Source organism: Carex rostrata, chromosome 16 (assembly GCF_964058835.1).
Source record: "Carex rostrata chromosome 16, lpCarRost1.2, whole genome shotgun sequence".
NCBI classification, from domain to species: Eukaryota; Viridiplantae; Streptophyta; class Magnoliopsida; order Poales; family Cyperaceae; genus Carex; species Carex rostrata.
In genome coordinates this window covers 2,458,041-2,479,989 of record NC_135933.1, presented here as the reverse complement: position 1 = coordinate 2,479,989, position 21,949 = coordinate 2,458,041, and the positions used below count along the sequence as shown (strand labels likewise).

General features: G+C 34.1%; 3 protein-coding genes and 1 pseudogene across 6 annotated transcripts; 1 reads left to right on the top strand and 3 right to left on the bottom strand.

The window, feature by feature from the left end:
- Positions 1-2,319: 2,319 nt before the first annotated feature.
- ECH2 (enoyl-CoA hydratase 2) lies at positions 2,320-7,053 on the bottom strand. Its single transcript, XM_078317355.1, has 11 exons — positions 6,927-7,053; positions 6,790-6,812; positions 6,281-6,386; positions 6,031-6,107; positions 5,325-5,397; positions 5,192-5,231; positions 4,875-4,947; positions 4,400-4,550; positions 4,102-4,172; positions 3,702-3,875; positions 2,320-2,692 (listed from the first exon to the last, which is right to left on the bottom strand). Exons 1-11 carry the CDS (start codon positions 6,993-6,995, stop codon positions 2,605-2,607), a joined length of 945 nt encoding a protein of 314 aa, XP_078173481.1. The 5' UTR covers positions 6,996-7,053; the 3' UTR covers positions 2,320-2,604.
- Positions 7,054-9,251: 2,198 nt separating this feature from the next.
- Positions 9,252-10,647, bottom strand: LOC144567664 (uncharacterized). The gene is made up of 2 exons (XM_078317829.1): positions 10,242-10,647; positions 9,252-10,008 (listed from the first exon to the last, which is right to left on the bottom strand). Exons 1-2 carry the CDS (start codon positions 10,397-10,399, stop codon positions 9,252-9,254), a joined length of 915 nt encoding a protein of 304 aa, XP_078173955.1. The 5' UTR covers positions 10,400-10,647.
- A 2,010-nt stretch (positions 10,648-12,657) lies between these two features.
- On the top strand, positions 12,658-17,199 carry LOC144567822 (histone-lysine N-methyltransferase, H3 lysine-9 specific SUVH6 pseudogene; annotated as a pseudogene). 2 transcript variants are annotated; one of them, XR_013515514.1, is made up of 2 exons: positions 12,658-12,744; positions 14,355-17,199. The product of XR_013515514.1 is annotated as a histone-lysine N-methyltransferase, H3 lysine-9 specific SUVH6 pseudogene, transcript variant X1 (transcript). The 2 variants fall into 2 exon arrangements; XR_013515515.1 differs by having other exon boundaries at positions 12,668-12,770.
- A 1,992-nt stretch (positions 17,200-19,191) lies between these two features.
- On the bottom strand, positions 19,192-21,814 carry LOC144567534 (uncharacterized). 2 transcript variants are annotated; one of them, XM_078317698.1, is made up of 2 exons: positions 20,648-21,814; positions 19,192-19,517 (listed from the first exon to the last, which is right to left on the bottom strand). In XM_078317698.1, the coding sequence occupies exons 1-2, from the start codon at positions 21,639-21,641 to the stop codon at positions 19,381-19,383; spliced, it is 1,131 nt and encodes a 376-aa protein (XP_078173824.1). In that variant the 5' UTR covers positions 21,642-21,814; the 3' UTR covers positions 19,192-19,380. The 2 variants fall into 2 exon arrangements, with proteins under 2 accessions (XP_078173824.1, XP_078173823.1); XM_078317697.1 differs by having other exon boundaries at positions 19,192-19,524; positions 20,652-21,808.
- Between the last annotated feature and the right edge of the window lie 135 nt (positions 21,815-21,949).

Below are 21,949 nucleotides of genomic sequence, written 5' to 3'. Positions count from 1 at the left end.
ATTCCCAGTTGTTACAACTGTAAAAAAAAAAAAAAAAACTTCTACATCGTATTTATCATTTTTTTAGGGTAAATTTCACTAGAAGTCACTAAACTTTGTTATTTGTCAAAAATTGATCACTAAAATTTGATTTGTCTCTTTTTAAATTACATTTAATATTTAAATGGCTACAATATGATATTTAATCTAACATTTATTTAATATCTATCTAATTTGATATTATATTTATTTAATACTAATATATATTTTAAATTAATATTATATTATATTTAATATTTGAACTAATATTTTTTTTAATACTAATCTAATATAATATTTAATTTATTTAATACCAATCAAATATTTTATTTAATACCAGTTTAATATTTAAACTAACTCTAATCGAGATGAATTAAATATTTTATTAAAATTACTAACTCCACTAGCTTCATTCTTGCTAACTCACTATTTCATATATAGTCTCTGGTGTAATAACTAACTAGCGAGATAAAGCAGCCTTTTGACCATAGGTCATAGGACAATCAAAAGCAAAGCAAGTCTTTTAGTTTTGTACTTTTTTTTTTTTTTTTTTTGCTTTCAATTTTAACTTTTTACTTGACTACGGTGAATAATAGTACTATGTGCTAGTTGCATACTTGCATCATTGCATGGCATGTGAATAGCTAACAAAACTTTTTTTGTTTTTGTTTTGATTGGAAGCCCTTAGGCGTAATAGCTAACAAAACTTTTTTTTTTTTGAGGAAATATAGCTAACAAAACTAGTGCAGAGTGCTCTGTTCTCTCTCTGGCTTACATATCTTCCCTTGAATATGTAAGCAAGACTGCAAGAGCACATTAAGCAAAACAACTGCCATCCACTCATTTATTGACCAGAAAAAACCGACATGGGATATAGCAAGATTTCTGCCAGACAAATCTTTTGCCTTCTTTTTTTGAGTTTTAAATGTACAGGATTTCTGCCAGAGCTCAAGATTTCTTTTTACCAAGGACTGTAGTGTGATTTCTGCCAGAGCTCGAGGACTGTAGTGTGATTTATATTTTTTTACCAATCTCTGACAAAAGACATCTTGCACAAAAAATTGTACATATTTTGCAGGGTCGGGATCTGGGGGTTGATGAAATTTTGACCATCTGGTTGAACAAAATGCGGTTTTTATGCGGTATGCGGTTGTATATGCGAATTTTTACGTGAATTTATATATACGGAGCAGATAAATAATATTGTAAAATATTAAACTAAAAAATCTGTATAATAATATATTATGAGTTAGATAATTATTAATCTGTATTTTAGTAGTTGAACTCTATAGTTAAATGTTACTGTAGTTATTAGTCCAAAATTATTAGGTCCAAATTATTTGAAACCATTCGGTTCATATCTTCCTATTTGTTACTTTAAAAGATCAATACATAATTGAAGCCACGTGCACAGTATAAACCGCGTGAAGAAAATAATAAAATATTAACTCTTGAAAGAAAGATACGCCACGTGCACAGTAAAAACCGCATATCATTTTTCTATGCGGTTCAGAAGCGCATACGCATATGCGGCTGCATAGGCCGCATTTTGTTACACTGAAAGCAATGTGCTATTCTTATTTTCTTTGATCAGGAAGCTAGGTTTTTCAATTTTCACCTGTTGATAAAGTTGCTAAAATATGCAATAATTTGGCTTGCCCAGAATAAATCCGCTTTGCTCGCGTGTCGCGCATCGCGTGAACTTTATTCGAGGAAGCTGAAATTTGTGTGAACTTCAATAAATATAAATCTTGTACAAACATTCAAATTTTTATTAATTCACACATAAACGAAGATGCAATCATGCAAGTGTGACGTAACACAACCATCGTTGTAAAAAAGGTCCGTTTAGGCCAATTAATCGTCTGATTAGTCGTTAGCGGTGATCAAACCGTCACAATTTTTTCCGAATAATTGATCAATTATTTTCAATTATGCCCAATTATTTCTGATTATTCCCGAATAATCGCTTAACGATACCATGTTCGTCTAACAAGTGCGTACCATTATTTACAACACTGAACACAACAAAATTGCTAGACCTGTTTAGTATGAAATCATCTCGAATGATATACAGCAAACCTCTCTTATTTTAACACATACTCAAAGCTTGCGGGAAGAGCACAACATTATTTAAAATTTCGTTTTAAAATAAATATCATACTTGATATAACCAAAAACAAATTTTGTTCTTCATTTTTCTGACACATAGCTTTTAACTTAAATTGAAATCAATGCTGGGTGCTCTGAAACTGTATTGGTCTTGTTATATATATGCAGTGTCAAAAATTTGAACTCTAGTGCAAAAGAAGCATCTCAATTATTGAATGTACAGTGAAAAAAAAATAATAATGAGACAACCTCTGAAATTTTTTACATGTGGCAGTTATAATCCAGGCAGGCATTATTTGAAACATGACAAAAGTTCACTGAGCATTTTCACCCTTTTATTTTACTCTACTAGTCTACATTATTATTTGATTTGATCTCCCAACTACCTATAAATCACTGCTGCTGATTGCTGAAAACAAACTGGAGATCTCCAGTACCAATTCCAGCTTCCCTTCTTCACTTTTGCTTTCTCTGTTATAATGACGAAGGAATTTGTTTGATTTCCACGTAACCGGAAAGAACAGCCTTATTTCTTTCCTTCACTTTTGTCTGATAAATGACTCTGCATAAAAAAAATTGATTAACTATCAGAAATTAGAGTTTAAAAAAAAAATCATTAAAGGATAATACAATTCCAACAAAACAGCAGTGACCTACTGCAATCTAAAATAGCACTAAAGTCATAATTATAATTAAAATCCCATCTCAACAGTTGCATAAAATAGATTGCAAAAACAGCCCCATTTTTTCTTTATATTAGTAGAGGACACCTATAGATTTATTTGCAACAAAAACTTGTTTAGCTGGAAATCAGCAATTTACCATAATAAGTTCCACTACACACTTGGAGCACAATCATGTCCCGGTGATCAACTTTAGAGAACAATTTCATTTAATTTTTGCCTCTCGTGTTACAAGTAATTAGGATTCAGGAATTGAAGAACTTTAGGGATATATGATGAGAAACAAGATGATAAGTAAATAAAGAGCAACAATCAGAGTGATATCCACGATAATTCTTAATCAGTTTAAAGTTGCCGTAACAAATTAACTTTGTAGTGTGCATATCACTGAACGAAATGTCAAGAGATGGCATTTAAATTGCACCCAGCTAGAAGTGACTGTCTTGGTTTTTATAACTAAATAGGGACACAATGTTTTGAAAATTAAATAACTTGACAGTCTTGAATTTTTTTTCTTAAATAAACATAAATAACTATAATAGGGACACAAGTAACTGTCTTAGTTTCAAGTTGTTTGTTAAACAGAAAAACATGCAGCAAATTTCATGACTGTTGGTGGGGTACATAATATTGCATAAATCAAACAGGGGGGGGGGGGGGGGGGGGGGTGTGGTTTCAGCAGATTCGAAGTACTTTTAACAGCATGTCTTCATTAAGTACTATACATCATGGGCATTTTTTCAAAATGGTACGAATGATAGGCCCCCTTTTTATTTTTCAGCTAAAAACCTAAATCACGTCTCGGGCGGTCTTCAAGTAATAAACGAACTCACTGATCAGTATGCAACTTAGACCAGTAAAAAGCAGCAAAATAGAGAGAGAATGTACCGTGGGGCTTGAAGCCACATCTCAGTGACCAAAGTTTCTCCTGGATAGACGTGCAATAGAAACCGGCCGAAAATGCTTTTTATGGCTGCTGGCTCACCATTACAGAGAGATTTTACCACAGCTCGAATGGAAAATCCCAGGGTGCATAGTCCATGCTGTATTGGGCGACTAAACCTATGTAAAAGAGGGAAAAAAAATTGAGTTATAAAATAATTTATTGCTTGTGTAGGTAGGAAGAATTTGGATCCCCTAAAGTAATCCAAGCCATCTGATCTGCACTGGCACGGATATTAAAGGGGCCTCGTGCATTCGACCTCTGTCCGGGTCTGGATCTAAACTCAAACTTGGGTTACTTTAGGGGATCCGGACCCAGGTAGGAGAGGGAAATAAGGATGTAAACCCCGCAATATCTGCAATTGATGGATCTGAATGTAAAGGATTGTAATCGCCTGACAATCGGTATAGAAGTGCCTACATTATATTGAAAAAAAGGTGCCTATTATAGAAGAGCTTAAATAAACAAAAAAAAATAAGGTGTAAATTCAAGCAGCAGATAAGGAGAAGTATATGAGTATCTATACTTCTTACGGTATGGTACTAAAACAGTATAAGTTGCTACTGTGACAGCAGGTCTTTAGTCTTTTCGGAAGTGAGGAAATAGTGTATTACTTGTATGAAATGAAAACAAAAAACAATACCTGGGAATTTTGAGTGTGATCTTCATATACAACTGTCGGATTAGATTTTGGAATGGAGAATCGAAAGATTTGATTGGCTGGATAAGTCGTATACGAATATGGCTTTGAAGAATCAGAAAAACCTCCAGCACCACGTAGGAACACTGTACTCCTGTCAAAGTTAACCAAGAGAGGAAACTGAGATGCTTTCTGTTTTTTTTTTTTTTTAAGTTCTACCTAATATTTTACTTTATTGAAACTTGAAAATAAAACCTAAAAGTTGTGTGTTATTTGCAATTTGCAAATGGTCCAAAAGCAGCTGGATATTAGATGCAAACATGAGTTTAAGCCTTACAGAATTCAGTACTGCTTAGACTCAGCATATTCTGATTTCTTCTTTTACATCATCTTAATTGTGCTTATGTGAGGCTACTGAGATTTAATCCTTATTTTCTTGGCTTACTTAGCTGGTATTAATCTACATAAATATCTTTACCGGTTCATGCACAGTATCTCTCCAGTTTCTTTCAAATAGCTTGTGGTTTCAAGCTCAACAATCGTTGCCTTGCCTGTGATATGTGAATATGAACCATTAAAATTAGAGAAAACTCATTCTGTCAAAAGTTTGATAACATCACTCCTCAGTTTAAAGAAGTTTAAGGGTACTTCTGACATTGTGAGATTTTCCAGGCTTGTAGTAGTAAATTATATCCCAGAGAATTATTCATCCAAAAAACCATCAATTTTAATTAGACTGAAAACAGCACCTCAAAGATAGAAAAATAAAGCTATAAAGATGAAACGTGCACAAACCTTTATCATGCAAACCAGCAATGGAAGCTTTGTTTACTATCTGAACAAAAATATTAGATTATACAAATTCAATATCAAAACTAAGACGAACACAACCCAACTTTACTGAGAAACAAGAAACTTGAGGACTTACAGTGCCACTTGAGGGGATAGGTTTATACACCTCGATGTATTGCTGACCATGAAGTAAAAGACTTGGATCATGACTGCCAAATTCAGAAAATGAGAAGTTGCACAATTTTTTATAAAAAAATACAAAATGCCAGTTCCTTTTATTGTTTTCAGCTAATCACCTGACTTCTTTAGGTTCAAATTTAAGCAACAATTATTGTTGGTCCATACTACCACTCAAAATAACATATTAATGAAAAGGTTCAGTGTTCTTCGTTAATGGACATTAATGTATAGGCTAGCATAAGCCCGTGAATGAGCTTAGCATATTGCTTAATTTGGTTTTCGAAATGAATATTTCGAAATTTGAACATTTTTAAATGCATCCTATAAAATAGAGAAAAATCTCTATCACGAATTTATAGAACACAGAGAAAAAAATGTACAATTCAAAATTGTTCATGAAAGAATCAAATTCCACGATATAAAATCATGGTTTAGACCAAAATGAGCAAATCAAATAACAAATGTTGGTGGTTTGCAAGTCCCACTAATTTTGTATATGTGCACTTGATTCGATGACATATGGGCTAGCTTCCAATTTTCTATAGTTACATCAAGTGAAAATGTGGAGGTTAAAGCATCCAAATGATATTATAATGGGCTTTCGAGAAGCCCTTTTACGAGGGGCCTATTGCGATTTTGAAAATAGACAAAAAAATGCATACTTTAAACCAGGCACATCCACAAGTCCAAGGCCATTACTCTTCTTAAATGGAAAGAGAGAAACGAAAGTAGGCAAAACCTGCATTGAAACAAGAAAACATCGAAACAATTTCACTTAACTAGTGGGAATGATGGTTCTCATTATTTCATCATGGGTGGTTCCTTTGTGTTTTATTGTGTGCTGATAATGGCATAGAGCATGCTTAAATTCATTTCGGTGTCACAATGCTTGAACTGTGAAGAAAAAATAACCTTGATAAAAGGTTGGCCATCCCTGTGGTAGACATAGTGGAGTTCCTTTGTGTCTACCGCATCAGCACCACATGCGCCTACACCAAGAGCATATATTGCTACATCTCTACAAAATTGTTCCCACAAAAAAATCAACATCTTTTTTTAATTATATCATGCAATGAGCACAACTTAGATCTACGCATCTCGCCGGTCAGGTATAATACCAGTGCATACTAAAATAATATTAATTTATGTTTAAGCCAAATTATGCCAACATGAAAGTCAGGACCTCTTTGAATCCTAATGGATTACTTTAACTACTTGCCAAATTGGAACGTATATTACAGAATTATACTTCTCAATATATAAAGCAATTATTTTTTTGTAGGTGAGCACCAAGCTCACTGACCTTTAAAAACAAACAATTATTTTTTAATTAGTAAAGCAGTTTCGGGAGCTGATCATCATAATTAAAAATAAAATACAGAAAATTGGCTTGAAAATTGAATCTAGACAGAGTTGCTGACCTTTCAGAATAGGAAAATTCATCCTGTGGAAATATACGGAAAAGAAAAAAGAAAAAAAAAAAAAGAAGGAAGAAAGGATCAGTGGTTTTAATTTGTTTGACTTCGCAATTGTACAGAGACGGAGAGAGAGAGAGAACCTCAGCGAATTTGTGAGAGAGGACGAGTTTGGGATCGATCTTTTTACCGGACATGCTGGAGCTTTCCATGGGAATTGGAATGGGGTAGTCACCAAGCAAACAGTTGCTTGTGCAGTCGAATCCAGAATTATTGAGAAAGTGCTCTCAAGCCCATCAAATTCTTATTATTATTTCTTGAAGTTTTTAATTAGTTATTGTCCTCTGTCCAATAGAAGCATTGTAAATAACAACATGCATTTGTTGGAAGAATAGACTACCGTTAAACAATTAAGGGAAAATTTTCACTTTACCCATCCAAATATTTGAAATAGCCAATTTCTCCATCAAAGTACCATAATGTTCAATTTCCCCATGAAAATTTAAAATTCTTTCTTATATCTCCTTTTACTTATTTTTCTTTTTATTTAATTATTTTAAAATTTAAATTAACCATTGTACCCCTAAAATTTAACTTGAGGTGTCCATTGCCTTTTTTTTTTCTTCCTCCCTTCCCCTTTTCAGAACAAAAATTTCTCCATTCCTTCGTTCTTCCCATCTAACTCATTGAACATCAAAGCAATGTCTTAGGCCCACCTCTCTCAGCTCCAGTTCTCCCGGCCCTCATGTGAGTCACTCTCTCAGCAAAACTGAGATTTGACTGAAGATCGCACGAGAAATTTGTATAGCCCAAGTTCTCCCTCATGCGTGTCACTCTCAGCAAAATCGAGAAAATTCAGAGCTAAAGCGGTTGAGATTGAATTTGATCACGACATCCTTATTCTCTAGGTTTTGTGATTTTATCTCGCTTGAACTAATCAAAGGTATGACCAAACATTTGTCGAAATTAAATTTTGAAATCTTATCAATTTCTAGGTCTAATGAGTTTTAATACGAAAATCAATGGATAAGGTAAGCTCATGCTAAAATAATTGGCATCCTTCATCTTTTTGAAGCAAGTCCATGTCCAATAATTTATTAAAAAAAGTCAAGATTATATTGAGTTCCACTGAATATTTGCAGAAGGTATAGGTTGAATATGCGAACCAGTACTGATTGAGATTTAATATATATAATGCACCATACTTATGTGATTTTGTTTCATATATTTTCTTTTTTGTGTGCTATGCACTCTATCGAAGTGTGTGCAGTGTTGTTAGCAATAAGGGTAGCAACTTTTCTGAAATTCAATAGCTGCATTTTTTACACGGACTCACAAGTACTGGTACAAATGGTGCATCCAAGAAGAGGAAACAGTCTCCAAGCTGCTCATTGGCAATCATATTCTGAACTGATGCGTGTCAGTAATTTACTAAGGGCAAATCAGGGATTTGAATGTGGTTATTTATCAAGAGATGAAAACAACAGGGCCCACCTAATGCATAAATGGCTAGATTAGGGCAATTTTCATATCTAGGTTTCTCATATCCTCTTTTTAATTTCCTTGATGTAAGGCTGAGTAGTGATGTATATTTTTAACTTGGTTTTGAGGTTACTGGTACGAGATGCTAATATATATGTAAAACAATGTAACAGTTATTTTGTTAAGTGATGCTCAAGGGTTATTTCAACCACAAAAAAAATGATGCAAGCTTTAATAGTATAAAATACAATTGCTCCTTTTTATTATTTTCAATTAATAATATGTTGACAATGACAAAGGAAGAGTTTCATCAAACGGCAGATGAGACAATTCATAATTTAACTCAAGTCTGACATTGGAATATGATGTGATTAGTCAATTATGTAATATTTATTTTCATTTTGTGTGCTCTTTAACTCAAGTCCGACATTGAAATGGATATTTAGCTCAAACAATTGGATAGAGTCCCTGAATCTTCAGGGGGATGATGGTTCAAATCCATCAAGATCCATACACGATACAGAATATAAATTAGAAAATTTTACAAACATATCTTTGGACTTTCTTTATACCAGTAGATACGAGAAGTTGGTACCAGTAGTACGGAACAACATAAAACACTCATAACAGCAACATGGGGCAGTTTCTTATGTTTTGCAAATTTATTTGTTTCTTCTGTTTATTTATTTGAAAATTAACCCTAAAACTGAGACCAAATACATAAATTGATGCACTTAATGCATGAAACACTTAAGACTACTCCAATAATTAGGCATTCATCAGTACATTAAAACTTCTAATTAAAACACAAAATTTGTACCAGCAATCAAAAATCTGTACCAGTTACCAAAAATCTGTACCAGCAATCAAAAATCAGTACATTAAAACACCTAAGACTACATTAAATCAGTACATCAAAAATCTGTACCAGCAATCAAAAATCTGTACTAGTTCACAATGTCCTCACAACAAAAGTCACTACATCTTCAGTTCACAGTGTCCTCCTGCAAGGTCCTCACAACAAAAGTCACTCCATCTTCAGTCACTGCTGCATGAATCCTCCAATTACAATCTCGACTTGCACAAGTTGCTGTTACTCGTGTTGGCTCACTCTTACCCAAGTCAAACTCGAAATCATGGGTGGTAGAATAGTGACTCAAAGCCCTTCTAAATGCTATGACATGTAGATACTGTGCACCTACATCCATCTTAGGATCATCCTTGTCATATGAATAGAACTCTCCCTCATACTCGATATCAATTTCATCCTCAGTCTCGCTATCAAGACTTGAATAACTATCCTCACTGTGACAATAATCTGACCCATTTTCAATATCTTCCAACCGATATTCATTTCCCCAAATTTCTGTATCAGTCCCAACAGTTTCATCTATCCTTATTCCATCTTCTAAAGTTGTAATCTTCTCTGCATTCACATATATTATCACCTTTTTCTCCTCCTCATACATTGAAAGCATCAATCTGTAGCTTGTATCATCCTCAATTTTAATGAAGGATTGAGAACTAACATGTTTGTCTACAAAAAGTAATGAGAGCTTCAAAGAGTCATCCTCTAGATAGAACTTGCTAACTTCTTCAAATAATTCTTCTACACTGTAGCATGTCTCCTCCAAATAAATAGTCCTCTGCTTCCTTGAATAATATTTCTCTTTTGCTCCATTGTTGATTGGTTTAAAATATCCACCATATTTCACTATTATCTTATAATGAGATTCATTTATGCTGGAAAAAAAAAATAAGAAGTCAGATATTGCAAAACTAATATTAAATTTTTTAATAAATTTCAGTCACTGTTATAAATTTATGTTTTTATTAATAAAAGGCAGAATACCTATTCCATTAACTAGAAACCCGGGGTTAAGTTACATAGATTGTGTTTTATTTATTTAACCTAAATTATAACTTGTTGGCTAAATGCAGAAATAATTAGAAATGAAGAAAAAAATACTACTTACTTTGAACTCCTATTAACATGCTTCTTCTTTTTTCTCCTTGCTTGTAACTTTGGATTCTCAATTTGATCTTCGGGGTTTTGGCTTGAGATTGTAGCTTCAATCGATGGATTAGGGTCGGGATGGATTACAAAAGAAGAGAAAGGATCTTCGTCTTCCATAGTAAATGCTGTTTAGAAGAAAATATAATTTAGTTCTGTAATAATTAATCTTGGTTTACAAACACAGTACTCTTAATATTAGAAAAAATAAACACCTGCAATACCCCTTTTTTACATCTCAGAATTCATCTAATCTCCAAAAAAAAAAAAAAACTACTATTCACATCTAATTGTCGCAACCAAAGTTGCTGCTAGAAACCAACATCTCTCTGGATCATAATATCAGAAATTTCTCATTTCTATTTTTCACACGTAAATCAAGAAAAAAGCAACAATCTTGAGAAATATCACCATATATATATGAGAAAGGTCACCGTTTTTCTCATTTTCATTTGGGCAACGCTAATATTAACAAAAGAACTAACCTTCAAATGAGAAATTCCAGTCTCAACTTAAATGAGAAATGTCACCGAGCTTTTTCACGGATTCAACTAAATCGTCAAATGAGAAAGGTCTCCATTTCACTGATTTCAACTAAATCCTCGAAATTAGATTTTTTCTAGCGAAGAAAGGAAGGGAAGATACGATAGACATAATGAAATATTAGGTGCGAAGATGAAGCGTCTTTCCTTTTCTTCTTCAATCCTATAAATTCAATCCTGTTGAAACATAAATGGACATATCCATTTAAAATCAGAGGGGCATAGTGGTCAATTTAAATTTTAAAATAATTAAATGAAAAGAAAAATAAGTAAAAGGGGATATAAGAAAGAATTTTAAATTTTCATGGGAAAATTGGATATTATGGTAATTTGATGGGGAAATTGGCTATTTCAAATATTTGGATGGGTACAGTGGAAATTTTCCCTAATTTTTTTTACAACATTGACAAATTGTACTATTTCAAAATTTTAATAGGAAATTAGAAATCTCAAAATCAACCCACGAATTAGTTTTTTAGTAACTTTTTTTTTTTTGCACGGTAGAAAATAGAAAATCATGAATACTTCCATACTAATTTTCCAATTTGAACTAAACAAAATATCTTCAATATTAAAATTCTTAAGAAATACTACATTAAAAAACAATGATGTAGCTTATAAGAGTTTGCACAATATTCATAACACTGAAATCTTCATTACTGTAATAGATATTACTAAAGAGTTAGGCTAATATGACACTAGTGTTATATCAAACTAAATAACACTACATCTTAAACCCTTAGATCTGCTTTAAGATTCGTACTATCCGCTTTTACTGTTCAAGCACTTCATTTTGTACGAATCTTAAAGCAGATCTAAGGGTTTAAGATGTGGTGTTATTTAGTTTGATATAACACTAGTGTCATATTAGCCTAACTCATTACTAAATCCTAAAAGGAAATTTAAAACAGCTTTCACTAATCCTCGCTTCACAGATCACAGTACTTATAAGATTTTGTGTCTAATAAATAAGATTTTCAGTTCAAAAAACAGAAGACAAGTCAGTATTTATAGTACGTAATTGAATAATATATTGGGCCAAATCGAAAATTGACTAATTAGAAAATTGGACAATTGGGAAGCGTGAATTAGGATGGAAGGATTAGATCTTCTGAACATAATTCTGATGTAGCTTCCTCTGAAGTTTATTGGGAACTTAAAAAAAAAAAATAAATGGAGAAAATTTGCAGATGGCACTGGGCTCAATTTTTTTAGTTACTTTTATATGTGTATTATATTTAGTTATATTTAGGGACGGATTTTGTAGGAAGTTGGAGTGACTAAGTCATCTTTGTTATTTTTAAAATATTAATTATACATATTAAAATTTAATTAATTTTTCTCGGATATGTAATAGCTCTATAAAAAAAGAGCAAATATTATTAATATTTAGTACAATTTTCTTATTTAATCTGAACAATAAAAGAAACCAATAAAAATAATGTAGTCGAAACTTTATATATATAATAAAATCAATAAATTTTTTATTAAAATCAAAAATAATATTTCACCTTCTACACATTCAAATTCCGATTAAATTCCTTGTCGTATCTATATTTTGAGTTCAGTTTGAGTCCGATGCCTGTTGGATCCAAAGTGGTTTTAATGGGTTCGCTCTTAAGATTAAGTGATAATTCCAATTACTCGCATCTTCATCTCCGCCCGTGATTTTACTTACTCTGGTTCTATAATTAATTTTTACACCGAAAGCCAAATCTCATTTAATTTATCTCTTAATGTTTCTCCGGTGCAAGAATTTATAATGAGCCAAAACCCTCCTTATTTCTCTAAAACCTTTCACTAGTTTGTTCACTATCACTTGCTCTCTAGTCTATCAATTCTTACTTAAAATCACTAATATCCTAAAAAAAAAAAAAAAAAAAATTCAAAATTAAGAGAAGAGAGCTTGACTTAGCAATGGTGGTATAGACTTCTTTTCTCTCATCAAGGTAGTATCTGTCTACTCTCTATTCTTTATTGTTATTATCTATCTAGATCAATTAATACGAGTGTTTGATGGTAGAGTTGAGATGGCGATCAATGCAGGGTTTACTATGTTTTGATTTCTTCTTTTTTCTCGATCTTTATATCTGTAAGGTGAGATCTGAACTGTTAGACCTAAACTGACCCGATAGTATGATTAGATCCGATTCTGTTACAGTATTCACTTAGAGGAAGCTATTCCAAGGCTATTGAGAGGTGTAAGCTTGAGATCCGGATCTGTATTCTTGAGATTGATTTCATAAAAATTTAGATCTTTAGTTGTTTTGGTTTTTTAGTTAGGGATCTTGCACTTGTAGCTTGGTACTTGATTAATCTAAGTACTAATCCTATTGCTTATGTTTGAGATTGAGATAAAGTAAAGAAAAAGTACTCGGTCCAGTGAGAATAGAGAGAAGAATTATTATCTTATCTCTTACTTTATCTCACTCCAAAACATGATCTTGATTCTTATCTAGGAGTTAATTCTAAATTAAATGGATGCATAGTTGTTCGAAATAGCAATAGTTAATTCATTGAGGTGAATAAAAATCGAACAATAATTTAATTTATTGTAGGATCTAATGCTGACTTGAATAAGATGTTCCATTGATGCCTACAATAATCAATCATCAAATAAGAAGTCCAGTATGTTTTTAAAAACAAAATTTGGATGATGATTTACATCATATTGATGCATCAATATGCTAAAAATGGATATATTCTCAAAATGATCTACCAAAATGCTAAAAAAAAATTATTACATGTGCCTTGTTGATTTCTTCTTAATTACAATTTCAAAAGAAGACACAAAAATGTTTATGAATTGCAAGCAGGGTTAACGATGTTAGTGGCTAACTTAACTATTTGGAATAGCTTCTAATCCGATCTTTAATTGAAATAGTGAAACAACATGAATTGGTGACTATTTCGAACAACTATGCATTCATTTTTATCTAGGAGTTAATCCAATAACTGATCTATATTTTGTCACCAGAAAGTGTTAGGTTTGCCATTTTTTTTATTGTTTATACTGTTGTACTTTTGGTCTGATCTGTGGCTGAATTAGTGTTTGATTTAGTCTGGTTCTTGCACTCTTATGAAGAACAATTATAGCTTACAAATTTAGAAGTCTCGATTGGTTATATTGAGCAAGGAGAACACTTGCAAACTTACACAATTTTTTATACCACAAGTTATCGTCCTATCTTTTTACAATGCTTTTCCAAAATCTGGAGTCCAGAAGAAGAATTCAAATTTCATGTTCTTTTCGAGTTAGTTACGTACAAGATTAAGAGTCTGAAAGACGAACACACAAAAATTTCTCTATTAGTATGGTGTAGTTAACTTGATGCATTCTTGATCTTATCTGGAGTGAACTAAAAATTTATAAATTTTGAAGTGCATGTAGCATTTTTGATGAAGGTCGATATCAACAGATTGTTTTCCTTGTTTCGACTTTATAAATTTATATATCAGCAGCTTGTGTTTTTGTTAAACGTATTGGATTCCTTGTTTTCTATTGTTTTAACTCCTCTTTATTTCTCTTGCAGAAAAATTACTACTAGGTCTTCTTTCTATTTAGTCGCCATAGAATGGATGAAACGGTCATTATACAGGAGATGTCAAACAAGATCTCTGATGTACCATTGGCCGAAAATCTGAAGCAAAGGTCGATATCGGCTGAACCTGAACTAGAGGAGGGTGAGATAACCCATAAGGAGATGCCACTTCACGAGGGGCAAAACTGTAATTCTTCACATAAAGCAGGTGCAGTTATTGAAGAAGGCCTTGCAGGAGAGCCTCTAGTCGCTGAGGGGCAAAATGGTAAATCTATACTAGAGAATGATGGTGCGAGCGATCAGTGGTGGATGAGGTCAAAGGTGTACCCACCTCCTAAGAGAAGATCGGTTTCAGCAATTCGTCGGTACCCGCCGGGCTGTGGTCGAAATCTAGGTTTCATTGTGGCTGGTTTTGATAGTAAAAGGGTGCAATGCAAAAAGGTTAATGGAAACAGCAAGGAGGTTGGTGAAGCGGATGAACACGCAAAAAATGAGTCTCTCAAGCATAAATCCTTCGGTTTGGAGTCTGACGATCCCAAAGTGGCAAGAGACTTGGATAACAGAGGTGCAGAGAGATTTGAAGGAAAGGGGGTTAATTTGGATAGCAAGTGCACTTTAAATACCGCAGAAAACAAGGTGGGGAAACCAATTAAGATAAAAATTCGGTGTAAGGTGAAAAATGAAGAAGCATCTAAAACAACTGTCCCATCCGTTAAGAGCCCACCTGAAATAGTAAAAAAGTCTCCCATGAAAGTCATTGCTATGAAACGGGTTGGCATCAAGCGCCTGCCTAGTTTTCCCCGTATTGATAGGCGTGAATCGGGGGATGTGGATCTGGAGGAGTACGGTAGCCGTGCCATTATGCAATCTGGTGGGCTTAATGGGTACCGACCAGGTAAGAAGGATGATGTACCGACAGACCCAAGAGCAAAGGTGAAAAGGTGCCTGCGCCTCTTCCAAGTAATATCCCGACAACTGTTGCAAGAGGTTGAAACTGGTAAGAAGCTTCCAGATATGGGAATAAACCGAATTGACCTGAGAACTGCCAAAATCTTGGGGGAACTAAATGAAACCCTAAACAGAGACAAACCAGTTGTGGGTCCCGTGCCGGGTGTTGACGTTGGAGATGAGTACCGTTACCGGGCTGAACTCTCTGTTTTGGGCCTCCACCGGCCTCCCCAAGCCGGCATTGACTATACAATGCGGAATGGCATACACATTGCCACTAGTATTGTTGCCTCAGGCGGTTATTCAGATGACATGGAGAATGAAAACGTGTTGATTTATACTGGTGCTGGAGGGAAACCGACTGGTAAGCCTGGTCACACTGAGCCTGAAGATCAGAAGTTAAAAAGGGGCAATCTTGCTCTCAAAAACAGCATAGAGACGAAAACACCGGTACGGGTTATACATGGGCAGAGCACAAGCAACTCAGGCAAGGTCGTGATGACCTTTACTTATGACGGGCTGTACCGGGTCGAGAAGTACTGGCGTGAGAAGGAGACTTATATAGTTAAAGGAGAACCAAAGACGGTAGCCGTGTTCAAGTTTCGGTTAAAACGGTTAGAAGGGCAACCCGAACTGAACTGGAGCAAGTTGAAAAAGGTGCAGAGGTCAAAGGTGCGTGAAGGGTTGTGCTTCAAAGATATATCTCTAGGTAAAGAAAAACTGCCTATCTGTGTTATAAACACCATTGACAACAAGACTCCACGGCAGTTTCAATACATCACTAAAACAGTCTACCCGGAATGGTACCAGAAAACCCGGCCCAAGGATTGCACGTGCAAAGGTCCCTGCTCTGATCCAAAAACCTGCTCCTGTGCGGTTAAAAACGGGGGCCAGATCCCGTTCAATTTCAATGGTGCTATTGTGAAGGCAAAGCGGCTGATATATGAGTGCGGTCCCATGTGTGGATGCCCTCCCTCATGCTACAACCGGGTCAGTCAACACTGCATCAAGTACCCGTTAGAAGTATTCCAGACCGACAAACGGGGCTGGGGAGTGCGTTCTCTGAGTTCAATCCCTTCAGGCAGTTTTGTTTGTGAGTACATAGGGGAGCTGTTGCAGGACCTGGAGGCAGAGCAGAGGACAAATGATGAGTATCTCTTTGACATCGGGCACAACTATGATGACTCTGCATTGTGGGAGGGGCTGTTGAGCGATGACATCATCATCAATGACGAGGTGGCCCCCCCCTCGTCAGAGGAGGGGTACACTATAGATGCACTGGAGAGGGGGAATGTGGGGCGGTTTATAAATCACAGTTGCTCTCCTAATCTATACGCGCAAGACGTGCTGTTTGATCACGATGATAAAAAGATGCCACATGTTATGTTCTTTGCGTGTGAAAATATACCGCCTTTGAAGGAACTGACGTATCATTACAATTATGGTATAGGGGCGGTGCGTGGTTCTGACGGCAGTGTGAAGGTTAAAGAGTGTTATTGCGGTGCATCAGAGTGCAAGGGGAGACTCTATTAGTTTTGTCAGTCCTCCCGTTTTAATTCCCTTATGTTTTTTCTTTCTTAGTTACTGTGAGTAGTGTGCAAAGATGTAATAGATGTTAGAAATATGACTGATATAATGTTACTTTTTTTTTTTTTTGAAACCCATATAGAGGCGATCAGGTATGGTTACTTTTTGTTATCTGTTGGTACTTTTTTTTTGAGGGGAAAAGCCCGTAGGCATTTATCTGTTGGTACTTGGTATGATGTGTTGTGCTGTGGTTAACAGCTACTTTTTTGTTTGTTTGAAATGCAAGTCAACTGGTCTGTTGAACTTGCTGTGAGCAATATATGCTTTTATTCCCTTATTTTTTTTTTAAAATACAATTTAACTGGTCTGTTTTCTGGTGTCCCTTTTGAAATGCAAATTGGTTTGTCATTGCTGCGGTTTTTTCTCCTAGGTATTTCGTATTTGTTTTTACTTGTAATTACTTTATACTATCAATGATTATTTTCCTGTAATTGCTTTATACTATCATGAAAAGAAGTATGCTTTGCTTTTGACTCGGCTTGATTATGTATTAATTAACAAGTTTTAATAAAAATGTGGTAGTTTTTGTAAGAAGAGAATGCTATGATATGTTTGTTTTTTTGTTCAAAAAATCTAGGTATTCATGTCAGCATTGATCTGGCATAGCTGCTGCTATAGAAATGTGGTTAGCAATATTTCCTTGTTTTTCCTAATAGGTTGTTAAAAGTCTCTTGCAAAGGCACGATTGATTATTTTACATTTCATATTGAAAAACTGTCATATTTTGTCTAAGAATTACCCATCCGGAAACAGAGAAAATTAATTTAAATTTTTCTTAGTTTATTACTGGTCAGATCAGTTGATCACAAAAGCTATCAATAGCTGCTTTGTAATGTATTGCCGTCTTGAGTAGTTGCTTTCTCAAGGTAATACGTACTCAACACTGTTACCGGTACCTACCATTTAAATACTGATAATTATCCCTTTTAACTTAGCCTACCCAATTTGTAGTTTTGCCCTTTTAATACTGGTACCGGTTTCAGCGGATCTCTGGTACGGTTTTCCCATTTTGCCCTTTCAATACTGGTATTGAGTTCAGTGGGTCTCTTGTACGGTTATCATCTACCCACTTGTATTGTTTTAGTTCACAATGTCTATGGTACGGCTACTGGATATTGCTTTTTACCATCACTGGTACGGGTACTAGTTTTTACCTCTGACTGGTACTGGATTGCGCTTTCACATGATGCTCCAGTTTTTACCCTCACGGCACCGATACACTTCCCTTACTAATATTGTTTTGCCATGCACTGAGTTCTCTCTGGGTTTGTACAATTTCTATTAAGCTTGTCAATTATGTACAAAAATAAACTTCATTTAATATGAAAAAATTATGAAGCCATCGACAACCATGCAAAGTCATGTTGTAACGTAAATTGGAATTTAAAATTTGGACCATTCAATCAGAATTTGGATACATTCGATCAATTTAAAAACTCACGAAGCTTCCTTAATATTCATGTCGATTCGAAACGGACTGTTCGGATCTGTTCTGCAGATACCGAGATACATATTTCCTTATACTGTTCTAAGGTAAAATTGAATAGTTCATTTCAAATTCGATAATTTAAACTGAATTTGTTGTGTTTTATAGGATCAGCATTGAAGATTACGGAACAATGTTTGACTTGACAGTGAACTTTCAGGCAACAGTAATAATTTATTTTAACACTTAATTAAGATATATACAATTAACTAACAATCTATTTTATTTCGTCAAATTTGTTTCAATTTGAGATCGTTTTCACTGACGCCTCAAAGGACTACAGAGAAAGAGCAATGTTTTAAAATCAAATTTCTACAATTAACTAATTACTGTTGGCTCTCCTTTTAATTTTGATCCACAGTTTACACTGTAGAAGTTTAATTGATAAATTTAATGAACTAAAAAAATTGTCAAAAGAAAATAATTTTGATTTTTTGGGTCTTCTCAAAAATAAAATAAAATAAGGGTTTAAGAGTTAAATGATGTGAATTGTTAGATCTGTCACTACTTTATCATTTTCATGTTGATTTGGACACATCAAAGGGAGAAATATAATAACGAGTGGTTCTTAAATTTCAGCTGAAACATCAAACTTTGAATCAATTTAAATTCTAGATCGCAGTATAATTTGAAGGTACCAGTTTAATTCTAGACAATAGTTTGATGGTGTACAAGTTTTTTTTAAAACTTTAAATGCATCCAATGTTCTGATTAAATTTACACTGCAAAAGCTAGAAATTGACAAATTAATTTTATTTAAATTGACAACATCTCAAACTTGAAAGCCTAATTTAGAAACAATTCTACTGCAAATCCAAGCAAATATCTAATGTATAAAAAGATTATGGGAAAGAGTAAGATACATTCAGTAAACTATATCATATATACAACCAAATATACCCCGAAATTATTTTGTGCGTATAATACTTGTCCCCTGCAATACCAAATTAAAATTCAGTGTTGAACAAAAGAAAAAGAAAAAGAGGAGAGACAGACTCATGGGGCCCACTGAAAGCTGCTCATCGCAGGAAAAAGAGTTACACCGAATGCCGGATGCAGAGTTCGTAGAATCGGATCCGGTCTAACCAAGCTCACTGCTTTGTTCAAACGTGCTGCTCTTGTTTGTACCACAGCTCTCCTCTATTTTAAAATGAAAAATAAAAGATATTTAAACATATAATTACGAGAAATTCCTTTTGTTTGCTTGTCATTCTAAATAAACATATTTGTGCTAGATGAAGTTTGGTGACAATTAATTCAAGAGTGAGGCTACGGTACAATGCATAGTGCATATTGATCCGTACTATGAATCAATGTCTTCATTTTTAAATTCCAAACAATCGATCTAAATTTGTTCAACATGATCTTCATATGAAAACGTACTTGTAGATTACTCTAGGTGCTTAGGGAGAACGGGAATTGCTATATTAGGAAATATACCTGATTCGGTGAAACTGGTATTTGTAACTTCAAGTTTCATGGCAATGAAACGGGCCTTAAGCGCCATATTAAAAAAAAAAAACGTACTTGTAGACAAAGTTTACATTTTTTTTTAGATAGGTAGAAAATCGCTTGATCTAAAGATTCTGAACCATTCAAAAATAAGATTTTTTAAATATGTAAAATTTAGTCTACAAGTGCATTTTCATATGGAGACCATGTTGAACGATTCGGATAAATTGTTTGAACTTTGAAATGAAGATATTAATCCATAGTATGAATCAATCTACGCTATGCATAGTACCATAGCGTCACTCTTAATTCAATTTGTTTATTATGAAGTAGACATGACTTGGTTACAATAGCTTGTACAAGACTTCTTGATAAGAATCTAACCTTACCAAACCAATGCACAGAGACAAGAATATTTTGTTAGTTGGTAAAAAAAGAACCATTGTAAAATTTTCCAAAAAAGTCCATTAAACTTGACATATCTATTCTTATGGTAGTTAACATTGGACGAAATGTTCTACTAAATGAAACAAAATATATATTAATATACTACCTACTAACAAAATTTTACCAAACCAATACACAAGAGAAACATTTTGTTTGTTGGCAAGTAAGAAAAGAACCATTGTAAAAATTTGCAAAAAGGCCCATTAAACTTGACATATCTACTCTTATGGTAGTTAACCTTGGATGAAATGTTCTACTAAATGAAACAAATCATCTATTACTACCTAAATCAATAATGGCATCCAACACTTCGAATTTATTAAAGTGCATTAAATTACAAAAAAGAAGCAAAAGAAATGAGAACTAACCTTCTCATCAAAACGAACTTTCACCGGCAGCCTGGTTTTACTGTCTTTCTGTTTCATCTTGTACAAGTAGTAATTCCTACTAAACATAAAAAACCCTAAAAACCCCATTGCCATAGAAATTGACCAAACTGGCCTGACTCCAAATACACAGTATTTTATCACTTCTATTGGTACTTTCCACCATGCCAATAATACCTCTCCCTTCGCTCCATCTTGACCTTTGCTAATTTGCTCTTTAGTACTCTCGGGTTTGTTTTCATCAAAGGTAATGTTTTCTTCAGTTAAATTTTTATCTAATTTTAAGGAACTATCATTTGAACAATTTGAACAATCTCCATTTGAATTAATTTGAAGACCCAATTCCATTTTGAAGAAATCACCATTTTTCTTTCTTGCATCAGTTAATATTGCTTTCGGACTTTTCCAATCAAGAATTCCACCCTTTGATTCACTTGAAAAAACCGAATCTGAATTATCAATTCCTTGAAAAGGAAATATACTGCTATTCATGTTCTCTGAATAAATACGTTCACTGCCGCCCTCTAAATTAACAATTCCATCATCAATTTGATTCAAATAGAACTCATTTAGAACCTCCATCTCTCCAAACCCTAATTCACCAATTGAATCATGCTCATCACCAGTAGCACTAGAAACTAACACCTCAGTTAAATTACCTCTAACAAAATTACCATCCTTCTCTTCAAACCCCCTCGTTAAATCAGAAGAAACAAACATCTCAGAATTAAAATCGCTAGATAAAGCTAACAAATTATTACCCGAACTATCTCCCACGACAGGATCCATAACCTCGTCATGATAAAATTGAACAGATTTCTTCTCTGCATCAGAAATCTCACCTCTTTGACCCAGATCCTGATCCTTGGAGAAATAATTCAAGTAGGTGAAATCATTCTCCTCAAATTCGTCTTTGCAAGAGGAATTGCAACTCAGTACCTCCCACTCGTCTAGATCAACAACCTGTGTCATATCTCTCTTGTCGACTGATCTGATGTTCTTTCCTTCAGATTTGTGTGTTCTTTGTTTATCAAATCTAAATATCTGAAAAAGAGAAATAGCACGAGTGAAGCAGAGAACAAAGAGAGGTGCTTTGTCCTTTATTTTTTTGGGATTTCTTTCATAATAAAAAGAGAGAACTAACTTATACGAATTCACATCCTCTGCATTAACGCATTATTTGAGTTTAGATCAAATCGTTCCGTTACATACCAGCACGAGTATTAGAAGGGGAAGCGTATCTCTGCGGAGTTTTTCCGTGCGGAGCTTTTAATCGGGTC

Coding starts and splice junctions, on each gene's coding strand:
- LOC144567664 (XM_078317829.1), bottom strand. CDS start 10,399: ATGGAAGACGAAGATCCTTTCTCTTCTTTTGTAATCCATCCCGACCCT. Junction 10,009..10,241: donor CATGTTAATAGGAGTTCAAA/GTAAGTAGTATT, acceptor TTTTTTTTCCAG/CATAAATGAATCTCATTATA.
- LOC144567534 (XM_078317697.1), bottom strand. CDS start 21,641: ATGACACAGGTTGTTGATCTAGACGAGTGGGAGGTACTGAGTTGCAAT. Junction 19,525..20,651: donor AAGTTCGTTTTGATGAGAAG/GTTAGTTCTCAT, acceptor ATTTTAAAATAG/AGGAGAGCTGTGGTACAAAC.
- ECH2 (XM_078317355.1), bottom strand. CDS start 6,995: ATGGAAAGCTCCAGCATGTCCGGTAAAAAGATCGATCCCAAACTCGTC. Junction 6,108..6,280: donor ATGGCCAACCTTTTATCAAG/GTTATTTTTTCT, acceptor GTTTCAATGCAG/GTTTTGCCTACTTTCGTTTC. Junction 4,551..4,874: donor GAGATACTGTGCATGAACCG/GTAAAGATATTT, acceptor TAACTTTGACAG/GAGTACAGTGTTCCTACGTG.